Source organism: Cervus canadensis, chromosome 11, assembly GCF_019320065.1.
Source record: "Cervus canadensis isolate Bull #8, Minnesota chromosome 11, ASM1932006v1, whole genome shotgun sequence".
Taxonomy (NCBI): domain Eukaryota; kingdom Metazoa; phylum Chordata; class Mammalia; order Artiodactyla; family Cervidae; genus Cervus; species Cervus canadensis.
The window spans coordinates 46,908,867-46,930,142 of record NC_057396.1 but is presented as its reverse complement, the minus strand read 5'-3'; the positions used below and the strand labels follow the sequence as shown (position 1 = coordinate 46,930,142).

The 21,276-nt window shown below is 48.1% G+C and overlaps 2 protein-coding genes across 5 annotated transcripts; one reads left to right on the top strand and one right to left on the bottom strand.

Moving 5' to 3' along the window:
* The first annotated feature begins 12 nt into the window (after positions 1–12).
* LAMTOR1 (late endosomal/lysosomal adaptor, MAPK and MTOR activator 1) lies at positions 13–6,960 on the top strand. Its single transcript, XM_043481263.1, has 5 exons — positions 13–204; positions 5,076–5,221; positions 5,472–5,549; positions 5,898–6,024; positions 6,330–6,960. The coding sequence occupies exons 1-5, from the start codon at positions 163–165 to the stop codon at positions 6,420–6,422; spliced, it is 486 nt and encodes a 161-aa protein (XP_043337198.1). The 5' UTR covers positions 13–162; the 3' UTR covers positions 6,423–6,960.
* Positions 6,961–7,363: 403 nt separating this feature from the next.
* Positions 7,364–21,221, bottom strand: LRRC51 (leucine rich repeat containing 51). Of its 4 annotated transcripts, none has more exons than XM_043481249.1 (6): positions 21,107–21,221; positions 14,307–14,391; positions 13,579–13,716; positions 9,284–9,507; positions 8,236–8,384; positions 7,364–7,953 (listed from the first exon to the last, which is right to left on the bottom strand). In XM_043481249.1, exons 3-6 carry the CDS (start codon positions 13,658–13,660, stop codon positions 7,812–7,814), a joined length of 597 nt encoding a protein of 198 aa, XP_043337184.1. In that variant the 5' UTR covers positions 13,661–13,716; positions 14,307–14,391; positions 21,107–21,221; the 3' UTR covers positions 7,364–7,811. The 4 variants fall into 4 exon arrangements, with proteins under 4 accessions (XP_043337184.1, XP_043337183.1, XP_043337187.1 ...); XM_043481248.1 differs by having other exon boundaries at positions 20,984–21,109; XM_043481252.1 differs by having other exon boundaries at positions 9,284–9,489; positions 20,984–21,109.
* Between the last annotated feature and the right edge of the window lie 55 nt (positions 21,222–21,276).

Genomic DNA, 21,276 nt, shown 5'->3' with positions numbered 1-21,276 from the left:
GGGTTCCGGCGGCAGCCGCGGCGGCGAAGCCGCTCCGGGAAGGGGTAGGCACGGGGGCGGTGGTTACTTGCTGGATGCTGGCGCCGGTCATGTGACCGGAAGGGCTCGTGACGGACGCCGTCCCTCCTCTGCGCGGCCTGAGCGCCCGGCCCGACCCCCGCCATGGGGTGCTGCTACAGCAGCGAGAACGAGGACTCGGACCAGGTGCGGCCGCCGCGGGCGGGGCGCGGGAATGAGGGCTGAGATTCCGGGGCATGGGGCCCAGAGAAAAGCCTGCAGAAACGGGTCACCTGGACTGCAGGGCTTACTGAGTACGGAGGCCCGGAGGGGACAGATTACAGAGGAGACGCCGGGCCGGGCTCCTATTCCTTTTAAAGCCCCAGTTCTTTCTGCACACCCCCCACGTTAAGATGTGCAGGCAGCCGCCTGTCCCGCTCGCTCCCGCCCCCTTCCCCTACTTTCAGACGTTTACAACTTAAAGGGTCCTCAGCCTCGGTCTTTGGGAAGCACTCCCTTCCCAGCTGCTGTGCCTTCTCTTTGCTTGTATTAGTGGGCTTTGTGAGTCCATTGTAGAGGTGGGTAAGCTGAGGCTCTTGAGTTAGATTGTCCCGATATGAATCAGGAATCTGTGTATACTCTGAATCCTTGGGGTTGAAGAAGGAAGGTCACTGCTGGTTTGGAGTCAGGGAAGGCCTCTGGAAGTTGGTGTCATTTAAGCTGATCAGTGAAGGATTTAATAGACACAGTGAGGGCATTGAGACGGTGGGAATTTGGAAGGCAACAAAATGCGTTTAGCTTTGGCTAGATTGCGGGCAAAGAGAAGTGGGATGGGAGCTCACTTTGGCCTGCCTCAGTGCAGTCCCTGCCTGGGGCCTGAGGGCTCCTGTAACTAGAGGGGTGTTCTGGGTGTTCCGCTGTAGATCTGATTCCTTGGCAGAAAGGGTTAGGCTGGGGCGGCCTGTACAGTTTTAAATTCTGCCTCTTCCCCTTGGTGTATTCTCACTTCTTGCTACACTTTAATCCCTGCCCTGCCTGCCTGACCTTTTTTGAGGACGGCGAGACCTTTTCAAGAAGAAGTCCCAAGTCTCACTTGCCGTCTTGGTTGCCACTGAGCCTGGATTTTACTTTTCAAAACATATTGACAGGAAAACTGTAGAAAGATTTCAACAAGTAGTTCACAGTCTAGAGAAGTAGATGGTCACAGAAATGGATTATGTCACTGGTATAGGGGAAGTAGGTCTTCCCCAGTGACTCACATGAATCTATTTTGGGTCAAAGACTTAAGCTTGGGGAAAAGTCATTTATATGGGAGGCACGGGTGGCCCCTGGATCTTACTAAGTCTCCAAACACCTAGTGAACATATGTTCGTATTTCTATGCCTTATGTTAGGCATGCCATCCAGGCAGTACTTCACACTTCATCTCCTCCGGCTAGAAATCGGAGACAATACCCGTGCCTACTGGGAAAGCTATGGCCTAATGGGAAATTGTCCCATAAAGCATAATAGTGGATTCTTGCACAGAATGAGTCAAGGGTTAACTTTTTGTGAGAAAGGATACCAGCTTCTTTTTTTTTTTTTATTAGTTGGAGGCTAATTACTTCACAACATTTCAGTGGGTTTTGTCATACATTGATATGAATCAGCCATAGATTTACACGTATTCCCCATCCCGATCCCCCCTCCCACCTCCCTGTCCACCCGATTCCTCTGGGTCTTCCCAGTGCACCAGGCCTGAGTACTTGTCTCATGCATCCCACCTGGGCTGGTGATCTGTTTCACCATAGATAGTATACATGCTGTTCTTTTGAAATATCCCACCCTCACATTCTCCCACAGAGTTCAAAAGTCTGTTCTGTATTTCTGTCTCTTTTTCTGTTTTGCATATAGGGTTATCGTTACCATCTTTCTAAATTCCATATATATGTGTTAGTATGCTGTAATGTTCTTTATCTTTCTGGCTTACTTCACTCTGTATAAGGGGCTCCAGTTTCATCCATCTCATTAGGACTGGTTCAAATGAATGGATACCAGCTTCTAATTGGAATTTCTACTGTCCTGAACCTCCCACCTTCCCCTTGATGGGCTTTCACTTCTGGTCCTAGTGCCCAGAGATGGTGTTTGATCAGTCCTGGGTGATGTTTTTTGAAGTCTTTTTTTTTTTTTTTAACTGTGGACCATTTAAAAATTCTTTATTGAACTTGTTACTGTATTGCTTCTGTTTTATGTTTTGGATTTTTGGCCAAAAGGCATGTGAGATTTTAGCTCCCTGACCAGGGATTGAACCTCCTCCCCCTGGAAGGCAAAGTCTTAACACTGGACTGCCAGGAAAATCCCTGTCCTGGGTGATTTGAGACCTCAGGTGGAGAAGGTCTGCTTACCTAGTCTATAAGCCATAACCATTCACTGTCCACTCTCTTAGGTCTTGGGCAGGCCTCTCTCCCATTCTCATATTGAACTCTTTGTTATAATAATAAAAAGAAATGTACATTATGTTACAGTTTTCAGAGATCTTTTACAGTTACTTTTGCTTGATTCTTGTCCAACGTCTGTCATATAGGTTTTAGTTATATCTATTTAAAGGTGAAGAAAAAGTTCAGAGAGGCTAAGTGATTTAGCCAAGCTTATAAAACAGAGGGCTTCCCAGATGGCACAGTGGTAAAGAATCCAGCTGCCATTGCAGGAGATGAGAGAAATGCAGGTTCAATCCCTGGGTGGGGAAGATCCCCTGGAGTAGGAAATGGCAACGCACTCCAGTATTCTTGCCTGGAAAATTCCATGGACAGAGGAGCCTGGTGGGCTACAGTCCATGGGGTCTCAAGAGTTGAACACGACTGAACAATTGAGCAGACACACACATGCACACACAAAACTCAGAAGTGCTACAAGCAAGGTGTTTTGATGCCAAGGAATGTCTTTATCCACTGGGCTAAGCAGTGTCTTCTAGCTGTGCCCACAGACCAGGTGGCTAGTCATAGGCAGACTACATACATGTCTGTGAAGAGAAGATGGTGAAACACTACTCCCAGGTTGACGTTGACTTGAGGACAAATATTGGTGTGAAAAACCCTCCCCCATGTTCCATTCACCCTTTTGGGGGTGGGGGCAATGTTGTCTACTCTAATGGTGGTAGCATGGCCTCTTCCATGAGTTTAGGTCTCAGGAAAACAATCTTGTTCTTTTTCTTTTCTTTGGCTGTGTTGGGTCTTCACTGCTGTGAGGGCTTTTCTCTAGTTGTGGCGAGCAGCACCTAAGTTGCAGTGTGTGGACTTCTCATTGTGGTGGCTTCTCGTTGGAGAGCACTGGCCCTAGGGCATGCCAGCTTCAGTAGTTACAGCACTCGGGCTCAGTAGTTGCACAGAGCCCTCCTGGGCTCTAGAGCACCGGGCTCAGTAGTTGTGACGCACAGGCTTAATTCTCTGTGGCAAGTGGGATCGTCCCATATCAGGAATCGAACCTGTCTCTCTTGCATTGACAGGTGGATTCTTTACCACTGAAACCCAAAATAGCCTTGTTCTTGAAGAACCCTGGATAGGGGAGAAGTGGCCTTGTCCTGCAGGGGCATCTGTCTGAAGTGGGGCTGGGGAAAAGATGGACATATAGAAAGCAACTCAGGCTTTATTATGGAGCCAACTTTCCTTAGAGATAGTTTAATCTTTGGCACAGATTTTGTCTTTCAAGTTCTTTAATACTTAGCCTGCGTTTTAGGTGGGTCAGGGGGCGTCTAAAGGATTTGGGAGCTGGATGAGCCAGGAGCCTAGAGCTTCTGTCTCACGCTGTTGGGAACTAAGGACATGGGCAGCCTAGGCTTGAGAAAGAAGAGTAATGTCAAAGGACTGACCTTGCCTAGGGTGGGGCAGGAGGAAGTGTGCTCTGTAAGGAGAGTTGACGAGCTGTTGGCAGGGGAACTGGGAGCCTGCAAGTGTGAAAGATTGTAATAGGAACTAAGATGGGCCTGGAATGGAGCACTAAGGAGTCTGGTGGTCTGGCACTGAAGGCTGGTGAGTCAGCTTTAGTCAGGATGGCCCCTTGTCCCTGGCATCGTCCTGGGTGCCCTTGTTCTTTATACTTTGGATACCCAGCATGATGGCTTATCCATTTTGCAGCTCACACAAAGCCAGCAGGGATTTACAGCTGATGGGCTCAAGGCAGGGTTGTATTCAAAAAGATCACAGTAGATTAGATCAAGGGACTAAAACAAGATGAGGAGAAATAATATGTAGCATTATATAGGACCAGGGAGACTTGGTTTGGTCTCAGGTCAGTTCAGGGGTTGTGGTAATTGGCATGGGCCAGCAGAAACAGGACTCTGACACTAAGGAAGGCCCATTCACAGAGCTGTGGGGGCTTGGTGAGGGAGGGAGCAGCTCCGTGTTCAAGTAAAGGTACACTGGGAGCACTGAGTTAGGTCCTGGGAATCCCACGCAAAGGGGAAAGGAGAGTGAACTCCTGAGAGTAGAAGGGCCCTGCCCTCAAGAAGGAACCGTTGGATGGTGGGACTAGAGCCTGCAGCTGAGACTCCTGAGGTAATATGAGGAATGGCCATTGAGAGGTTGGGCCTGCTTTCCCTTGGGGCCCAAGGCCTTGTCTGGCCCCACAGGGCCTCCATCGTGGGAGCAGACAGTCTGACCAGGGAGGATCTGGTCTGGGGGATCAGGTGGGCCATACTCGGGCTCCTGACTTGTATCAGTGTCCCCTCTAGACTCCACTGTTTGGTATTTTCCACCTTCTCTGGCTTCCAGCCTCCAATATACTTTCTCTACCAGGTGCTGGACTGTTTCCTGAAGCTGCAAGGCTGTGACTAAATACCTGCTTTGTGCCTCTGCCCATCTTTTCAGGGCCTCTAGGACTGCTTGGTTCCACTTTAGCTCATCCTAGACCACCACCAGCCTAGCTCCCAAAGGCAAGCAGGATCTCGGTCCTGGAGCGGACACTTCCGTACAGCTGGGCACTTGGGATGTTCCTAATAAAATATTTTTGGTGCTTAAAGGTCAGAGCTGGGCTAAGAGGAGAGCCCAATAAGGTGGGTTGGATTAAGGGCCGCGGGGCTGATGTCTCCCCTGTGGTCTCTCCTAGGACCGAGAGGAGCGGAAGCTGCTGCTGGACCCTAGCAGCCCACCCACCAAAGCTCTCAATGGAGCCGAGCCCAACTATCACAGCCTGCCCTCTGCTCGCACCGATGAGCAGGCGCTGCTCTCCTCCATCCTCGCCAAGACAGCCAGGTGGGCATCACAGGACCGGGCCTGGGACAGCCCTCCTCCATGCATGTTAAAGACTGGGATTGGGGGCCAGACCCAGGATGCAGGGGACGGGCCAAGGTCAGTGGGGAGAGGTACTCCTGAACCCAGTCGTGCTCCTGTGGGCAAGCAAGGACACGATTATCAGATCGCCCTGGAGATATCATCTGGCAGGGAGGCTTGCTTGGCCCTCTTGGAAGCACCTTTCACCTCCTCTCTCTCCTTCTCCCCGAAGCAACATCATCGACGTGTCTGCTGCAGACTCCCAGGGCATGGAGCAGCACGAGTACATGGACCGGGCCCGGCAGTACAGGTGAGCTCCTGGCCAGCCTAGAGCCCGTGGGCTGCTTGGGCCCCTCCCTCCTCCTCCCTCTGCTCCAGCTTTGGAGCTCGGGCCCCAGTCCAGGCTCCTGGTTTGGGTGCGGCCCAGGAGGGTGGCCACAAATCACTCGGGTGCTTCAGTCAATGTTCGTGTTGACCCAACTTGCCCTGTGACCTCCAAGGGTGTGGAAAGCAAAGGAGGTGGGCCTGGAGAGGCTTTGCGGTGAGCCAGGGCCCTGTCACCTGCTTCTCTGGTCTGAGGAATGAAGCCTGCCTGGGCGGGTTGGGCCAACTACTGTGGCCTGACTGCCTGTCCCCACCCTGCCCTCCCTTCCGCCAGCACCCGTTTGGCTGTGCTGAGCAGCAGCCTGACCCATTGGAAGAAGCTGCCGCCGCTGCCGTCTCTCACCAGCCAGCCCCACCAAGTGCTGGCCAGCGAGCCCGTCCCCCTCTCCGACTTGCAGCAGGTGAGCCACCCCTTGCCCCACCCTCTCCGCCTCTGAGGGGGTGGAGGAGTAAAGGGAGGGACCCTGGTGGCCTGTGGGCCCAACTGTCTCCCACTTCACTCTTTTTCTCTCCTCCCTATGCCCGCTCTTCAACCTTAGTTCTTTTTCTACCCTTTGTTCTTTGCACCTGTCTTTCCAATCCGTGCCTTTCTTCTTGGCTGCCTCTCCCCCGTCATTCCCTCCTCCCTGACCATCCAGTCCCCCTCTCCCACTCCGGATCTCCCTTCTCACTCCTCTGTTTCTCTCTCCCCGTCCCCCTGTCCCAGGTCTCCAGGATAGCTGCTTATGCCTACAGTGCACTTTCTCAGATCCGTGTGGACGCAAAAGAGGAGCTGGTTGTACAGTTCGGGATCCCGTGAAGAGAGGGGGTCCCTGGACAGCTCTTCTTCTCCTCTCTTCGCTCCGTCTCCACCCTGCCTCCCCTGGCCCCCAGCCACACTGCGGCTTATACAGTATCCTAACCTGCTACTAATCACAGAAGAAAGTGGAGGAGGAGGAGAAGAGTGAGGCGAGAAGCCTGAGCAAGTGAGGATGCAGCAAGGGAGGGTAGAACCATTTGGGACTGGCCTTTGAAGCTCTGGCCAGGGGTGGGGTGGGGGTCACAGGAACAAGGCCCGGTAGCTCTTCCCTGTCACTGGGAAGGTGGAGGTGCCAGTGTGGGGGTGGTCACTAGGGGGCCTGTTAGGGCCCCCTGCCCACCCTTCCTTGGCCTCACTCCTGTCCCCTGTCCTTGACTTGGTGCTCACGTGCACCTCACGAGGGCTTGTGACCAGGGTCTGGATGAGCTTGAGTTTGAATGAATTGAGTTTGTATTTCTAGCACCCTGGGTTTTTACATGTTTGGGGTTTTTTGGTTTTGTTTTGGTTTGTCATCCTCGATAAAGGACGTGTATCCATCTGTGTGTTCGTTTCCGCCCCTCTGTCCTGCCCACCACCCTCCTATTTACTTGTGGCTACTCCAGTCTGTGAGCAGCGTGATGGATGAGGGGGAGGGGGTGTCTTCTAGGGGCACTAAATGGAATCCAGGAGATTCCCAGGTCTTAGCTGAGACTCGACCCATGCTAACCTCAGATTGGGTAAGACTGTGCTTGTCCCTTCTCCATCGATGGGAACACTATGAAAGCTGAACAGGCTGGACTCTGAGGCAGCCATCATCCTTGTGGGCATTGCCTCAGGCTCAGTGGAATTCCCAGGAAGCCTGGTGAGGGGGTGGAGGTCTGCAGGCAGACCAAGAGCACCTGATACGGAGTCAGCAGACACACAGTTTCAAGCAGAAGATTGTTTTTATCAAGAGAAATCTTAAGCAGAAGATTGTTTTTATCAAGAGAAATCTTAAGCAGAATCATAACACGCAAAACATGAGCGAGGAACTACTCTGATCTGATTGAAGTGGGGCGTCCAGAGGTCACAGCCCATCTTCCTGCTGTGGATGGCCTCTGGGGCATCTCCACAGAACCTTGGTGCTCTGCGAAGCAACTCTGACCTCAGGATATCTGAACTAAAGAGTACCAAAGGTCCCAGATGGGTTAGATACATTTCCCAGGGCTATGCCATCAGCTGAGGCCAGCAGGCCTTTCTTTCCATTTCCTCCTCCTTTCAGTGATGTAAGACCAGAACATGATGCTGGTTACCTGATTTGGGGGGCATCTCTGCGTGGGACAAGGTGATCTGCCGAACAGTTCAAATCATTTATTGTCAAACCAAACTGACCACCCTCAGGCCTTTAGGACTGCTGGGGTCCTGGGAACCTCAGAGTGCGTTGTGCTTGATCCGGACCTTCTTCGGTTTGATGTTCATGCGTTTCCACACTTCAGCCGTTGTGCGGTCTGCTTTGGTGACCCCACTGAAGTCGAACGTGGTGATATGGGGCAGGGTGCACAGCACATATTGCCTGTGGGGAAGACTCGGGCTGGGGGCCGGCCCCCCTTGTAGGACCCCTTTCCCCCTCCACCAGTCACTCTTGTCTCCCCTGACTGCAAGGAATGGACGGACTTGAGTAGAGTTTGGAGGAGACTGGATTTATCCTGATTGGCTGCAAGAAATGCCTAAAGCCTTCTACTCCCTTCCCCGGCCCAGGCAGAGCAGAAGGATGGTGTTGGGTTTCTAACCCTAGCTCTCCTCCTTTCCCTCATGGGAGCCCAGCTGGAGCCCACATCCAGCGCGGGGGACTTACCTATACCCCTTCTCCTCTTCAATGGGGTTCCCGTGCAGGGTCAGGCTCCGGAGCCGAGGGAGGACAGCCAGCTTGTTCACTTCTCCAAGGCGCTGGATGCTGTTGCCATGGAGATAGAGGACACTCAGGTTGAAGAAAGTTGTCAGGACCTGTTGGGAAAGGAGACTGGAAGCTAGACTGGACAAAGCCCTGTATCTGTGCTCAGGACTGACTGGTGGCCAAAAAGGAAGAGTTTGGGGAACAACTTGTCACCTCACAGCCATGCTGGATTGAGATTGACTTTAGCATTTCATTTACCTTTGAAGGGGTTCAGGGGCACCACACTGACAGCACTGTGATCCTAGGGGCAGGTGGTACGGACCTGGGTCCCACCGCTGCCACTGACTTGGCAGGCGCCTGTGTGCTCTCCCGGAGCCTTAGCTGTCCCTTCACTGAAGGCCATTCCAGCTTTAGTGTTGTAAGATTCTGTCACAACAGGGGACAGCACCTTGCTAGGTACATCAGAGCTTTTAAAAGAACTGTTAAATTGAGATCCCTGCACCTGGGGAACCAGTTTCCAAGTCATATGATAGCTCCTGTCTTTCCTACCATAGAACTTAGATGAAAAGAGGCCAGTTTTGTTTGTTCCTTAACAGAGTTCATGGACAGTATCTGCTGTTCTTTTAGTGACTACCTCTATTGAAGAACTCGGCACAGAGCACAGTGGGTGCCCAGTAAGCTACAATTTTACTTTAGCCTCCTATGTGAAGGCTTGCTGTGTGCTGGTTGCTTTTCATACGTTTTCATTTAATCCTCACAAAATGTTTATAATGCTGGCCTATTTATCCCCATTTTTCAGACAGGGACGTTGAGGTTTTCAAAGGTTAGGAGCTTACCTCAGGTCACAAAGTCAGTAAGAGGCAAATCTAAAATTTGAACCTATAACTGTGTGAGCCCACAGCCATGCGCTTTGCACAGCACCATGTTGCGTTGCTACTTCCTTGACATGGGAGGTGGAGAGGCTGGGGGCTGGACAAGGTGGCTTCGGGCCCGCCCTGACTGGACTCACAGGATCAATGGAAGTCAGGTCATTGAAGGACAGGTCGATCCAGGCCAGGTTCTCTGGATGCTCCAGGAGCTGTGAAACCGCATGGTTGAAGTCTCTCAGGTCAGTGAGGACATTGTTGTTTAACCGCAGGGACTGGGTCATTGACTTCCCCGACCTCGCGTGCCTTACTGGTCGTAGCCCTGTCCGGGGCTCCTCGCTTAACAGATCTGTGGGCACAGAGTGAGCTTTGGGTGTGTTATCTTTGCTTTTCTGGCTCTGGGGGGTGGGAAGGGACAGAGCTGGGAGGACTTGTAGCTAGAGGAGCTGGTAGGGCCATAACCTCATGTTGTGTCTTGTGCAATTGCATGCACTGTCCCACAGGCCCCAGCCGTTAGAGGGAGCTTGGATTAAGGGCCAAAGACTTCCCATCCCAAGCTCTTGGTTTGGGTCACATGCTCATGTCATGTCGACTGTCATTGGGTTCTCTGTATACCACCCCTGTGGGAATTGGAGGGAGGCACATTTCATAGATGAGGAAACCAAGAACAAGAGATGGACCTGAGCCAAGATGCTAAAGCACAAAATCCAGAATTATCCGCCAGCAGACCCTATAGAATTTCACTTCTAGAATTTCACACTCTAGATGTCCTCCCCCTTCTTCTGTTAATAGTAACTATGTGCGTCATACTGGACATACAATGGTGAACAAAAGGAGCAAGAGGCTCTGTATGGTAATAGAGCAGGGGTGAAGCAGATGTTTGTGTCTTGGAGGAGGTCACGTGAGCAGAATGAAAGCAAACAGTCAATTTAGTATGATAAATGCTCTTTAAATTGTGGAAGCACAGGAGAGGGGCTCCTAACCCAGTCTGAGAGCTCAGGGAAGTTTCCTAGGGAAGGCCGAGCCTGAGCTGGATATCTCAGTGGGTGAGGAGACATTAATCAGGCAAAGAAGAGTGGAAAAGGTGAGAAGAGCACTAGCAAAGGCACAGAGGTATGGGATAGCAGGGGCACACACGTATGTGCTGTGCAGGGGGGCAAGGAGCCTTGAAGACCAGGTTGAGTGTCTTAGACTTTATCCTGTGGGAGGTAGGAAGCCACTGGGGGGTTGAAAGCAAAAGATGATTCACATCTTTCAGAAATGAGAGATCACTCTGAAGCTTCCATTATGGCTCTTTCAGTCATCCAAGCAAGGATGAAGGGGACACACAGCATGACTTGACGGTTGACTAGAAGTAAGGGTAGAGTAATATTCAAGGGTGTCGCTCAGTTTCTTGGTATTTGGGGAAATGTCAGTCCTACGGGCCAATGTGGGATGAAAAGGAGAAGCATGGTTGGGAAGGTGGGAGAGAAGTCAGTGAATCACCAGGGCAGGGCAGGGAGAACCAGGACAGGATAGTTTTAAAGATGCTCAGGGAATCCATAGTCTGTAGGAGTTGCAGGGAAATAAACTGAAAAGTAATTTTGGCAATTCAGAAGTCATTGGTGACACTGTTGAGGGTTGTTTCAATGAAATGACAAGGGCCTGGGGGCAAGCTAGATTGGAGTGAGTTCAGGAGCAAATGAAAGGTAAGGCAATATAAACAGGTGGTATGTATAAACAGCACCCTCAGAAAGTTTGAGGAGGAGAGTTGGAAATAGAGCAATTTTTTTTTTTTTTTTTTAAGAGTGATCTTAGAACCTATCTATATGGACCCTTTCCCTTCTTTTTTTTTTTTTCCAACAGATAAGGTCCTGGGAGAGAATGGGATCTTAGAACCTATCTATATGGACCCTTTCCCTTCTTTTTTTTTTTTTCCAACAGATAAGGTCCTGGGAGAGAATGGGCTCTGCCCAAGCTCACAGACTTGTCAGTGGCAGAGCCAGAACCACTCATCAGCTCAGCTGAGGTGATTAGATGTTTCCTGTTGTCCCTATTATGCCTTTAGTTACTTGTCTAAAGCTGCCTCCCAGAAAGGAAATATTTAGTATTTTCTGAACTGGTCAGCTTGTCTTCAACCTCCCCTCAGCTCTGACTGGACACACCTCTTCCACCCCTGCCCAACTTGAACTCAGCTGCAGGTCAGGCAGCATCCACCAGATGGCTCTCTCTCTTAGTCCTGGAGTGAGCAGAACCCACAGGTGGGCCTGAGGTTGGGGGGAGGTGGCAGAAGGGTCCTGTCCTGGAGGAGAGTACCCTAGCTCATGAATAAACTAATCCTGACCCCCTGCCTCACATCTCCTGACTTTGAACCCTGAGATGAAAGAGGAGTAAAAGTTAAGATCGAAATAAACCTGCATATGGACTAGTCTCCAGTTTGATGAGGCTGTGGCTTGGGAATACCACCAAGCATGGGCTGATCCCTAGCTGAGGGGGAGCCCCGGGGATGGCATTGCCTAAAACTTGAGGCTGCCTGGGGTTGCTGTTATCACAGGTGGAGGAGGGAGTCCAGGTTGCTATGGGTTACTGAGACTCAGACTCCCATCACAGCACTGCATTGCCTGAGGATCAGTCAAAGCTGCCCTGTTCAGAGTAGGCCAAGACAGGGCTGGAAGCTGGACCAAAATGCCAACATTCAAAGAACTGGGGATTGTCTAGCTCCAGGATGATCTGAGGAAAACATAATCTGTCTTCATATTTCCGGAAGGGTTGCCGTGCAACTTTCCCCATATGTCCCCAGAGGGCAGGAGTTAGTCTGATGTGAAGAACTTCTGTATGTCATTCCTCACCCTGTAATGGAAGGGTTGGGAGCTGTGTGGTGTGGGACTCCCTAAACTGTCGGAGTGGTTAGAGGACTGTGCATTGGAGGTGGTAGACTGGTTGCCTTCCAAAGTCACTGTCGTTTCAGATTTTATGCTCCATATATTAATTCAGGAAATTGTGTACAAAGATCCCCCAAACTACCCTGTCCTCTAACCCCAATCAATTCTAAGTAAATACACCAAGTGCTGTGGAGAACCCGAGGGGCCTGGCCTTTTGGGGCTTAGATGTACCTCTATGCTTCTCCCTCCCTCACTTAGCAAGAAGCCCCATGCCTGGCATATGTATACAGACCTACACACAGATATGTAGAAGTGCTTAATCATAGTTAGCTGCTCAATATTTAAGTACTGAAAGGGCATCTGTACAGATTACGTTTTGTGCTGTGCAGTTATCCTTGGTCATAGTAACTTCTCTCCTCATTCTGAGGACACCATTGAGGGCAAAACTACATCTCCTCACTCAGAGCTAGGAATTCCCAGGCTAGGTAGGAGTCATACTTCCTTCTTCCTCTGTCACCTCAGCTATCTTGTGCATAGCCATTATTTTAGCTAAAACCCTGTGGAACATGGACTCCCATTAGTCAGAAGTGACAGAGTGCATAAGTAGGGAAGATCACAGCCAGCGGGTATGTGAGAGAGAACAAGGAGGAGTTACTGTTGTGACTGATGTCAACCCAAGTTGTAAGTACCCTGAACCCAAACCCAAGTAGTATCCTGTATCCTTGACAACTATTCGTCTGCTTCTTGAACTTAAAGGTGGCCGCTGATTACCTGAGAGAGACAACCAAAGCCAGGTAATGCGTCTAGGATGGGCCAGCCTGTGTTCTGTGAGGGCAGGTGTACTGATGTGTTTATGAGAGCAGATAACAAAGACAGAAGAACTTCCCTGGGAAGAAGCTTATTACCTTGAGAATATGATCTTGCTGAAGCCTCCCTCTGTCCCCTCCTGAGAGGTACTAACTGCCCCCTTAGAAACACACTGAAAGATAAAATGAGCGTGGGCAGTGCTGGAACATGCAATAAGTGTGGGTGATAATGGAATAAACTTGGATATGACCAGAGTGAATATAAAATTTGTCAATAACTATTTAGACTGGAAACATGCCAGTTTGTTAGTAACAAGACCGTGCATGTTTCTACCGGTGATCAGGACAGGCTTGTGTTCTGAGACAGGAGAGTAGGTTCTGCCTGTTGACTGGGATGCTGAAGCAGCCTGTATTTTTCTTCCATTAGTCTCTTCTCTCCAAATAAGAAATGGAGAATAAAACTATCAGCTGATAGACTAGCTCCCCAGTTTTCTTCCACCTGACTTTCCTGCCGTAGCCTGGATTCTTTTGAAGAGCATCAGTTACCCTAAAAGTCCCCTTGGTTCCTTTCAGATGTGCTGATTTTTTAAAAGGCCAGATTCTTCCACTCCCACCTCCCTACCCACTACTACTCCCCAAAATGGCGACAAAAATCCCACAGGCTTATAGGAAGAATCTCTTTAGGCTTTTAAGTAAAAGGCTGGTTTCTCCTTAGGGACCACACCCAGCCTGCTGCCATGGTTAGTGGCATGCTGTGCTCTGGGGGCTGACCTTGGGTCACGTGGATGCTTCGGAAGGAGTAGTCAAGAGGGGGCTCTTGCACCGAAGTGTTCATATAGTTCCGTTTGTTCATAGCTCAGGCCATCCTTTGTCAGGTGTAAGCATGGGCCCTGGGAATCCGGGTTCAGCCTGGGAGGACAGAGAAGGACTGGTGTTCGGCCCTCGGGTTTTCCCCAGAGCCCTCCACCCTAGGTTTGCGTGGCTGCATTTCTACTTGAAGATCCCAATCTTGATTCCTTGCATTTGTAGGGCACTTCCTACTTCTCCGAGCACCTTCACATCCCTGAGAGTTCACTGACAGTTAAAACACCCACTTCTACTTTCCAGACGAAGAAACTGAGACCCCAGGGTGAAAGCACTTGCCCAGAATTAAGCCAGTGAGTCAGCTGTGGACTGCCATCATAGTCTCCTGAATCCTACTCAGACCCTTCCTGCTACTCCACAGAAGTTACCACAGAGGCTGTCTTGATACCTATCCTCTGGTGACATCAACTGGGCTATTCTGTTGCTTAACAAACCCCTGAGGGCCTGTGGTGGATTTGGTGTCCGCCAGCCCTTTGCAGCCTAACACAGATGGGGATTTGCTACCTTCTCTGCTTGTCTGTCGGCCCCGTCATCTTTCCATCCAAAGACCTTACTTTCAGCTACATCCTGAATGTAGTTGTACATATATAAACACACATACACATAAAACCAGAGTCTGCCTCACTCTCACTCACCTGTCACTGATGCCTGAAACTCCACCATTAGGGATTCATTCCTTTGGGTTCAGGGATTGTTCCCTGTTAAAATGGAAATACCCCCCTGAGAGGGGTGAAGAGTGTTACCGTCATTTACAATGTGATGTGAATTGTCTTATCAGATCCTTTCCAGTTTGTTAGCTCAAATAAAGCTGAGAATTTTTCCAGACTGGGCAGAGCCATGAGACCACCGCTCACCTGGGAAGAGGAGAGCTGACACTTTCCCAGAGGGGTTTGTATGTGGCACAAACAGAAGATAAATAGACTGACAAGTATGTGTCCCAGTCAACCTCCCCTTCTCACGCCATCCACTACTGTCACCTTTGCGTTTACTACTTGTTTTCCAAAATGATTTGAGGTATTTAATGGTAATAACACACTCATGGAAAAGGATGATTTGTAGAAAACAGCTGTCCTGACAGAAATATAATGAGCGTCACAAATGCCGGCCATGTGTGTAGTTTTTGTTTTCCCACATACATAATTTGAATTTTTCTAGTAGCTGTATAAAGAAAAGTCAAAAGAAACAGGTGAAATTAGGTTTAGTAATATATTTTATTTAACCCACTATGTCCAAAATGTCATTCAGCATATAATCAATATTAAAAATTGAGATACTTTACACTTACAGCACATCCCAGCTGGAGCAAGCTACCTGTCAAGTGCTCAGTAGCCGCATGTGAATACAGGCTACCATACTGGACAGTATGGATGCAGAAAATGAAAACATGGAAGAGAAAGATTAGAAGCCAGAATAAAGGAAGTGAGAGAGATGTACCAGGGAATTAGAAAATTCTGCCTCTACTTATCCCCCAAATTCCTGGAAGCTAAAGCAAAAGGGGGAAACTTAGCATACGTGGTTCTCATCATTTGATTCAAAGAAACAAATCATTTGTACACAGAGACAATGAAATTCACAAATGTTATTAACATGGAATTTCTCTTAAAAACCACCGACCTTGTAGCTTGTAATTCAGCTTAAGCTTAATACAGTCCAGGTAAATTCCTTTTTTGGTGACTTAACATGTGCAAGGATAGAGTTGAACAGGTTTAGAGGAATGGAAAGTGAATTTCTTCCTCTCGAAAAGCAGCAGCCTCAGGAATTCCCTGGTGGTCTAATGCTTTCACTGCTGAAGGTGCAGGTTTGATCTCTGGTTGGGGAACTAAGATCCCACAAGCTGTGCAGTGCAGTCAAAAAATAAAATACATATAAACAAGTGAGATCTGTCAGCATGCTTACAGGTTAGGGAAAAAAGCATTCTCAATTGAGTTTTGGGAAAGTGCTGGCTTGAGTCACTTGACAGCTGAATTGTCTGTCAAGTGTGGGACGGACCTGATGGGCATGGGTTGTCAGTTGGGAGAGCTGAATCTTTGGATATCAAATCTACAGACATGACAAAAAACACTTTATTCTTTTGTAGAAATACAGGAAGGTGGCTTGTGTTCTCAGCTAGACTTGAGGACCCACAACGAGTTTGATGCCTCTGAGTAAGACTGGATATTTTCTCAAAGTGAGTCCTTTGTTGGAACCCCAGAGTTCAGCCCTACAGGACATGGATTTTAGCTTACAGTATTTAAGGGCAGATTTTTATCATTAGTCTCCTTGACCATCAGAGAACCTCAGTGCAGTTTCAAAGGGCTTCTGAATTTGTGCAGCACCAACTCCTGGTGCATTTTTCTGGAAGAGTTAGTATTAAAAAATGGAGCACCAGTAGTTGGATAAACAGCCCATTGGAAAGAGTTATTAGTCTTCTCCATTTAAGCAACAGCTCAGGCTGTGAACTAGTATTGTGTCTTATTCATCATCTAGTACAGGACCTGGCTTACACACACTTGGGAAATGTTTGTGGGAGGAATGAATGAGACACTGCCAAATACAAGGATTTCTGTTTTGGGAGTGTTGATGCTAAACTGCTCTTTCTAACAATTGGCTTCAAGATTCAGCTGTTTGAGTCCACACCTCATTCACAGTAAGATATTTAATTCAATTCTTCGAACATTAGTTGAGTGCCTGCTGTTCTATGCCTGACCAGAAGGAATGAAGCCAAGATACAAATAATAGGACCCTGTCTGTCATGAGTAGAGGAAGGCCTGCTGGGTTGCTATTGATTGTAGAAACCAGCCTGCATCCAGTTCTAAGAAACAGCTGCATACTTAGTGAATACTCTTGTGTTTCAATACTCAGTTCTAGTGTACCCTCTTTGAAGACTTTCTTTCCAAATAAAATTGATCATTGTGTCCTGTGTTAACTCCCTGGATGAACCTTATCATGGTCTCCCCTGCATCCATCTCTTTTGCCCTCTGACTTTAATAGTTCCATCTGACGCTTGGTTCGGCCATGTGACTTGCTTGGCCAAAAGGATGCTGGTAGACATGAAGCAAACAAGCTTAAAGAGAGGACCTGCCCTCATGCTCTTTGTCAGTGCCAAGAGAACACTGCTGGCCTGCTGGAGGGATATGAGAAACGTGTAGGTGAGATACATGATAAAAAGAGCCAGCAATCCCAGGTGAGGCCATCCTAGACTAGCCTATAGCCAGCCTACCCCAGGTGAAGATCAGGAAAGTCACCGAACCCACATGCGACTGCAAACACATGAATGAGTCCAGCCAAGACCAGATGAAACACATGGCTGACTCAGAGACCTGGGAGCAATAATAAATGTTTATTGTTTTGAGCCACCATGTTTTTGGATGGTTTGTTATGTAGCAGTAGCTAACAGATACATGCCCCCACTGTACTTTGAAAAAAATTTCATCACAGCCTGTTTCCTCAAATGTAAAATGGACACAAACCCTGTTTTGAAAGCTGTTGTATGTCCTGTAACAGATGTTCAATAAATAAAACCGGTTGTTCTCTCTGTACTCTTAAGCTTGAGGACAGGGACAGAAAGCAGACTTCTTTCTCTCTTCCCACCTTCCCACCTACCCTGCACTGAGCCTGAGTATTCACTAAAGGCTTGATGGACAAATGGATAAATAGAAAAATGAAAGAATAAAAGAATAAATGAATGATATCTTCAAGGTGTCACATAGTGAGCCTTGAAGTGACATATGTGAGGAGAAGTGTCAAGCTGTAAGGTTGCCTTATTCACTCCAGTGGCTGTTTTTGGAGTCTTCAAAGCTGCTATTCAGCCTCATGACCAAGAGCTAGTCAGACCCTAGTGTCTTCCTCATTTGTCTACACTAATTAACTTGATGAATGACAGGGTTAGGGGCATACCTACTCTGTTTTGAAGTTTTTCTTCTTGCAACTGGAAATATCCTTTACTGTTTTTCAATTTTGAAAGTTAACATGATAGCTGAATGAAGTCAAACAGAATAGAGAGGTACACAGAGTAGCAACTAAAAGTGTGACTCCCCATCTCACTCTCCAAGAGCGCTCATGATTTACAGTTTGGGAATATAACCTCCTATAAGACACACATAACAAAATTATATATTTTAAAATGAACCCATTCTGTCTATTCCTTTGTAAACCTACTTTTTTTCCTTTTCAAATTGTTGTAGATTCTTTTATCCTTTTTAATAGCTGCAGAGTGTTCCACAGAATTTGTGTGTAACCTACTTAATTTAACTTTATTTAATCAATCCTAAGCTGATGATGGAAATTTGTTTTCAGTTTGGGGAAACTGCTGACAATTGCAATTTGATTTGTTGATAGCCTATCCCTTCCCTCTCAGGTAAGAGTAGCAACATGATGGCCCAGGAAGCTTTGAGAAATATTCAGATGAACAGATCTGATAGGAGATTCAACAGCCTAGCCCCAGTAAGAGCTATTTATGGGCTACAGGTGGAAGGAAAATTGAAGAATGTCATGAAAAGTCTGCCACATAACCTAATGTATTCTGGGAAGATATATCTCCAGGTACCAAAGGGAGGCCCCAAATTCAACCTGGTTCTTGCCCCTCCTCCCCCAACAAACTACCATTTCTTACCCTCACCTCCAATTTTGCAGTCCAGCCAAACGCAACTACTCTGAGTAAGTTTCCTGCGCCTGCCTCTGGGCTTCTGTACATCCAGCTTTCTCTGGTGTACAGTTTCTTCTTTCTGCTGTGCTAATTTTTAATGACTCAACTCCGGTTTCCCTTTTTTTTTTTCATATCCAAGTCTGGGTGTGCAATTTCTCTTCTGGCCTCCCATCACACCCTTTATTTACCCTTGGTAGCACTCATAACACAAAGATTATCTCCTTACTACCTGTGTTTACATAAACTCCACTGGGGCAGAAGCCATGTTTTTCTCATGGCTGTATCCCTACAGTGGTGGCAAGAGTTATTTAGTTGCTTAATCATGTCTGACCCTTTGTGATTCTATGGACTATAGCCCACCAGGCACTTCTGTCCGTGGGATTTCCCAGGGAAGAATACTAGAGTGGGTTGCCATTTCCTTTTCCAGGGGATCTTCCTGACCCAAGGATCAAACCTGCATCTCCTGAATTGCAGGCAGATTCTTTGACTACTGAGCCACCAGGGAAGCCAGTGGTGGCAAGTAGTAAGTACTTATATATGTTAAACATTGTAACAGTGAATAATACTATAACAGAGAGGGACAGAAAGTTGCTATAATTGAGGGCTCTGAGCTGGTCTGGGCTCAGTCAGGGGAGCTATTCCAGAAGTGACTGCAAGAAATCTGAAGGATAAGTGCAAATAACTATGGCATAGGGAAAAGATGAACGTTTCAGGAAGAGAGAACAGCATGTGCAAAGGCTCTGTGGTGAGTGGTTTCTTGGAAATTTTGAAGACATTAAAGAAGGTCATATAACCGGAGGGAGAACGGGAAGGAAATGTATGGTTAGACCGGAGGTTGGAGAGGTGGGCAGGAGCCAAGTTGTTGCTGCTGCTAAGTCACTTCAGTTGTGTCCAACTCTGTGTGACCCCATGGACGGCAGCCCACCAGGCTTCTCTGTCCACGGAATTCTCTAGGCAAGAGTAACTGGAGTGGGTTGCCATTTCCTTCTCCAGGAGCCAAGCTGAGATGCTGCCTAATGCTTAGAGCAGTAGGAAGCCCAAGGTATATTTTTAACTGGGAATGTTGTGGGGGAAGTGAACAATATCAGATTTACATTTTGAAGGGTTAGTCTGGTTGCAGTATGCAAAATGGCTGGGAGGGAAGGCAGGAAGGATGTGATGGGAGCTAGGAGTAGAAAAAAAAAAAGATATTTAGAAGTAAAGTTGACAGGATTTTATAATGGATGGGAATGGAAGAGGTATTAAAGATAACTCTTGTTTTTTGTTTTTTTTTACTTCTGTAATGGTGGATACAGGTAAGACACTGGAAGAGATCCTGGCTTGGAGTACATAGAGATTATGAGTTCAGCTGCAGACATGTTGAGTTTGGGTCTTTGAGATATCTGAAGGAGCTGTTAAAGATGCAATTGGTTCTATAGATCTGGAGCATGGGGATGAGGTTGGGCAGGGTTGGAGATACACACTTGTGTATTGATGCATATAGGTGGTAAACAAAGATGTGGATAAGACAATTCAAGAGGAGAATCTAGAGTGAGGTGGAAAGTTAGCCTAGGACAAAGCATGAGGGAGCTTTAAGATACTAAGTGATCAATCAGGGTCAGTTAGGAGTCAACCAAAAGCTAGCTAATCATGGCAGCACCAGACACAGGTGCTGTGTTAAGATTGTTTACTTCTTGTTTAGTTAAATCTGTTTGATTTCCATTGCTTTCAGTCTCTCTAGTTCCCTTCCCCCATTTAAACTTTCAAGGAAAGATTTGAAACTCATTCAGGGTGAAATGTCAATAATCCAGTGTAGGCTATAAAAGGGTCTTTTGCCCCAGGGCAGTTAAACTACTTCGAATAAGTCCTTAAGCTAGAGAGGCTGTAGGCAAGCTAGAGACTTGGCTGTAAGACGGCAACCTGGGGTCTAGTCCTAATTGTCACTGATTTGGTGTGTGGCCTCCAGCAAGTCACTGCTCCTCTGTAGGTTTCAGTTTTCCAATCTGTGATATCCTTGGCCTCACTAAGCTCAAAAGAAAGACTGGATGTGAAAGCACTAGGTAAGTCGCTAAATATAACAAACCTGTCATGAATACTGTTAAAAGGAATGAAGCTTTAACTGCAGAACTTGGAGAAGCAGACCACAGAGTGGTGTAGGGAGAAAATATAATTTAAGGACAGAACCCCTAATAAGTATGTGAGGGAAGATCCTGCTGACTCTCTGCAAAAGAGCTCTACCCTGGGGTCTTCCTGCTTGGAAGGAAAGGGGCAATTCAAGCCCCAGAAAGTTTCCTACATCTCCAGAATTACGGACTGTGATTTACTCTAATCCTACTCCCATGTTTTGAAGACTTAGTCGACCAGAGGAAAACCAACCACACGTTTGACGGCGTTTCAAATCTCCCAGGATATGTCAGGGATTTGAGACAGTAGTACTAGGGGGAGGGATCCCATCTTTGTGACCGGGGATGTTCTTAAGATCCCCATATCTGTCTGGGTTTGTTTCTCAGAACTCCCTTCCCTCCCCTCGCCCATCTATCCCACAAGGGCTTGTGTCTCGTTCACCGTGAAAGGGGTGAAAGGCAAGTGGGGCGGGGGTAGGTCTCAGGTTCCCAAGAAAGAAAGCTCTTAGTCTTGCAGTGTGCCCCTCCCCTCTCCAAAGAGTTCTTGTACCCTAGAGCAGGCTTCCTGTTTTCCCGCCCAACTCACCCGCAGTTGCTTCCCCTCCAGCCTCCGAGTCCACTATCTCACGGTTACTCAGCGCAACTCCATGGTAACTATTTACGTCACCACGTCCCCTCTAAGAGCCGTAGGCGCTGCCGCGATGCCTACCGGGAACTGTAGTTCCTCAAGGGAAGGGCTCCAAAGCCGCGGGTGGTGCTGGGATTTGTAGTTGTCTTTGCACTCAAGCCGCGGGCCAGGGTCCGGAAGTTGTGGCACCCTTTTCCCCTTTCCAGTGGCCCTCACACTTCCTTTCCCCGGGTCCTTCAGGCTGCTTTTGC

Excerpts from the sequence above, each read along its gene's own strand:
- LAMTOR1 (XM_043481263.1), top strand. The coding sequence starts at position 163 with ATGGGGTGCTGCTACAGCAGCGAGAACGAGGACTCGGACCAG. Across the intron at positions 205-5,075 it reads AGAACGAGGACTCGGACCAG|GACCGAGAGGAGCGGAAGCT; the intron begins GTGCGGCCGCCG and ends GGTCTCTCCTAG. Across the intron at positions 5,550-5,897 it reads GACCGGGCCCGGCAGTACAG|CACCCGTTTGGCTGTGCTGA; the intron begins GTGAGCTCCTGG and ends CCCTTCCGCCAG.
- LRRC51 (XM_043481249.1), bottom strand. The coding sequence starts at position 13,660 with ATGAACAAACGGAACTATATGAACACTTCGGTGCAAGAGCCCCCTCTT. Across the intron at positions 8,385-9,283 it reads ACCTGACTTCCATTGATCCT|GTCCTGACAACTTTCTTCAA; the intron begins GTGAGTCCAGTC and ends CTTTCCCAACAG. Across the intron at positions 7,954-8,235 it reads GAAGAGGAGAAGGGGTATAG|GCAATATGTGCTGTGCACCC; the intron begins GTAAGTCCCCCG and ends TCTTCCCCACAG.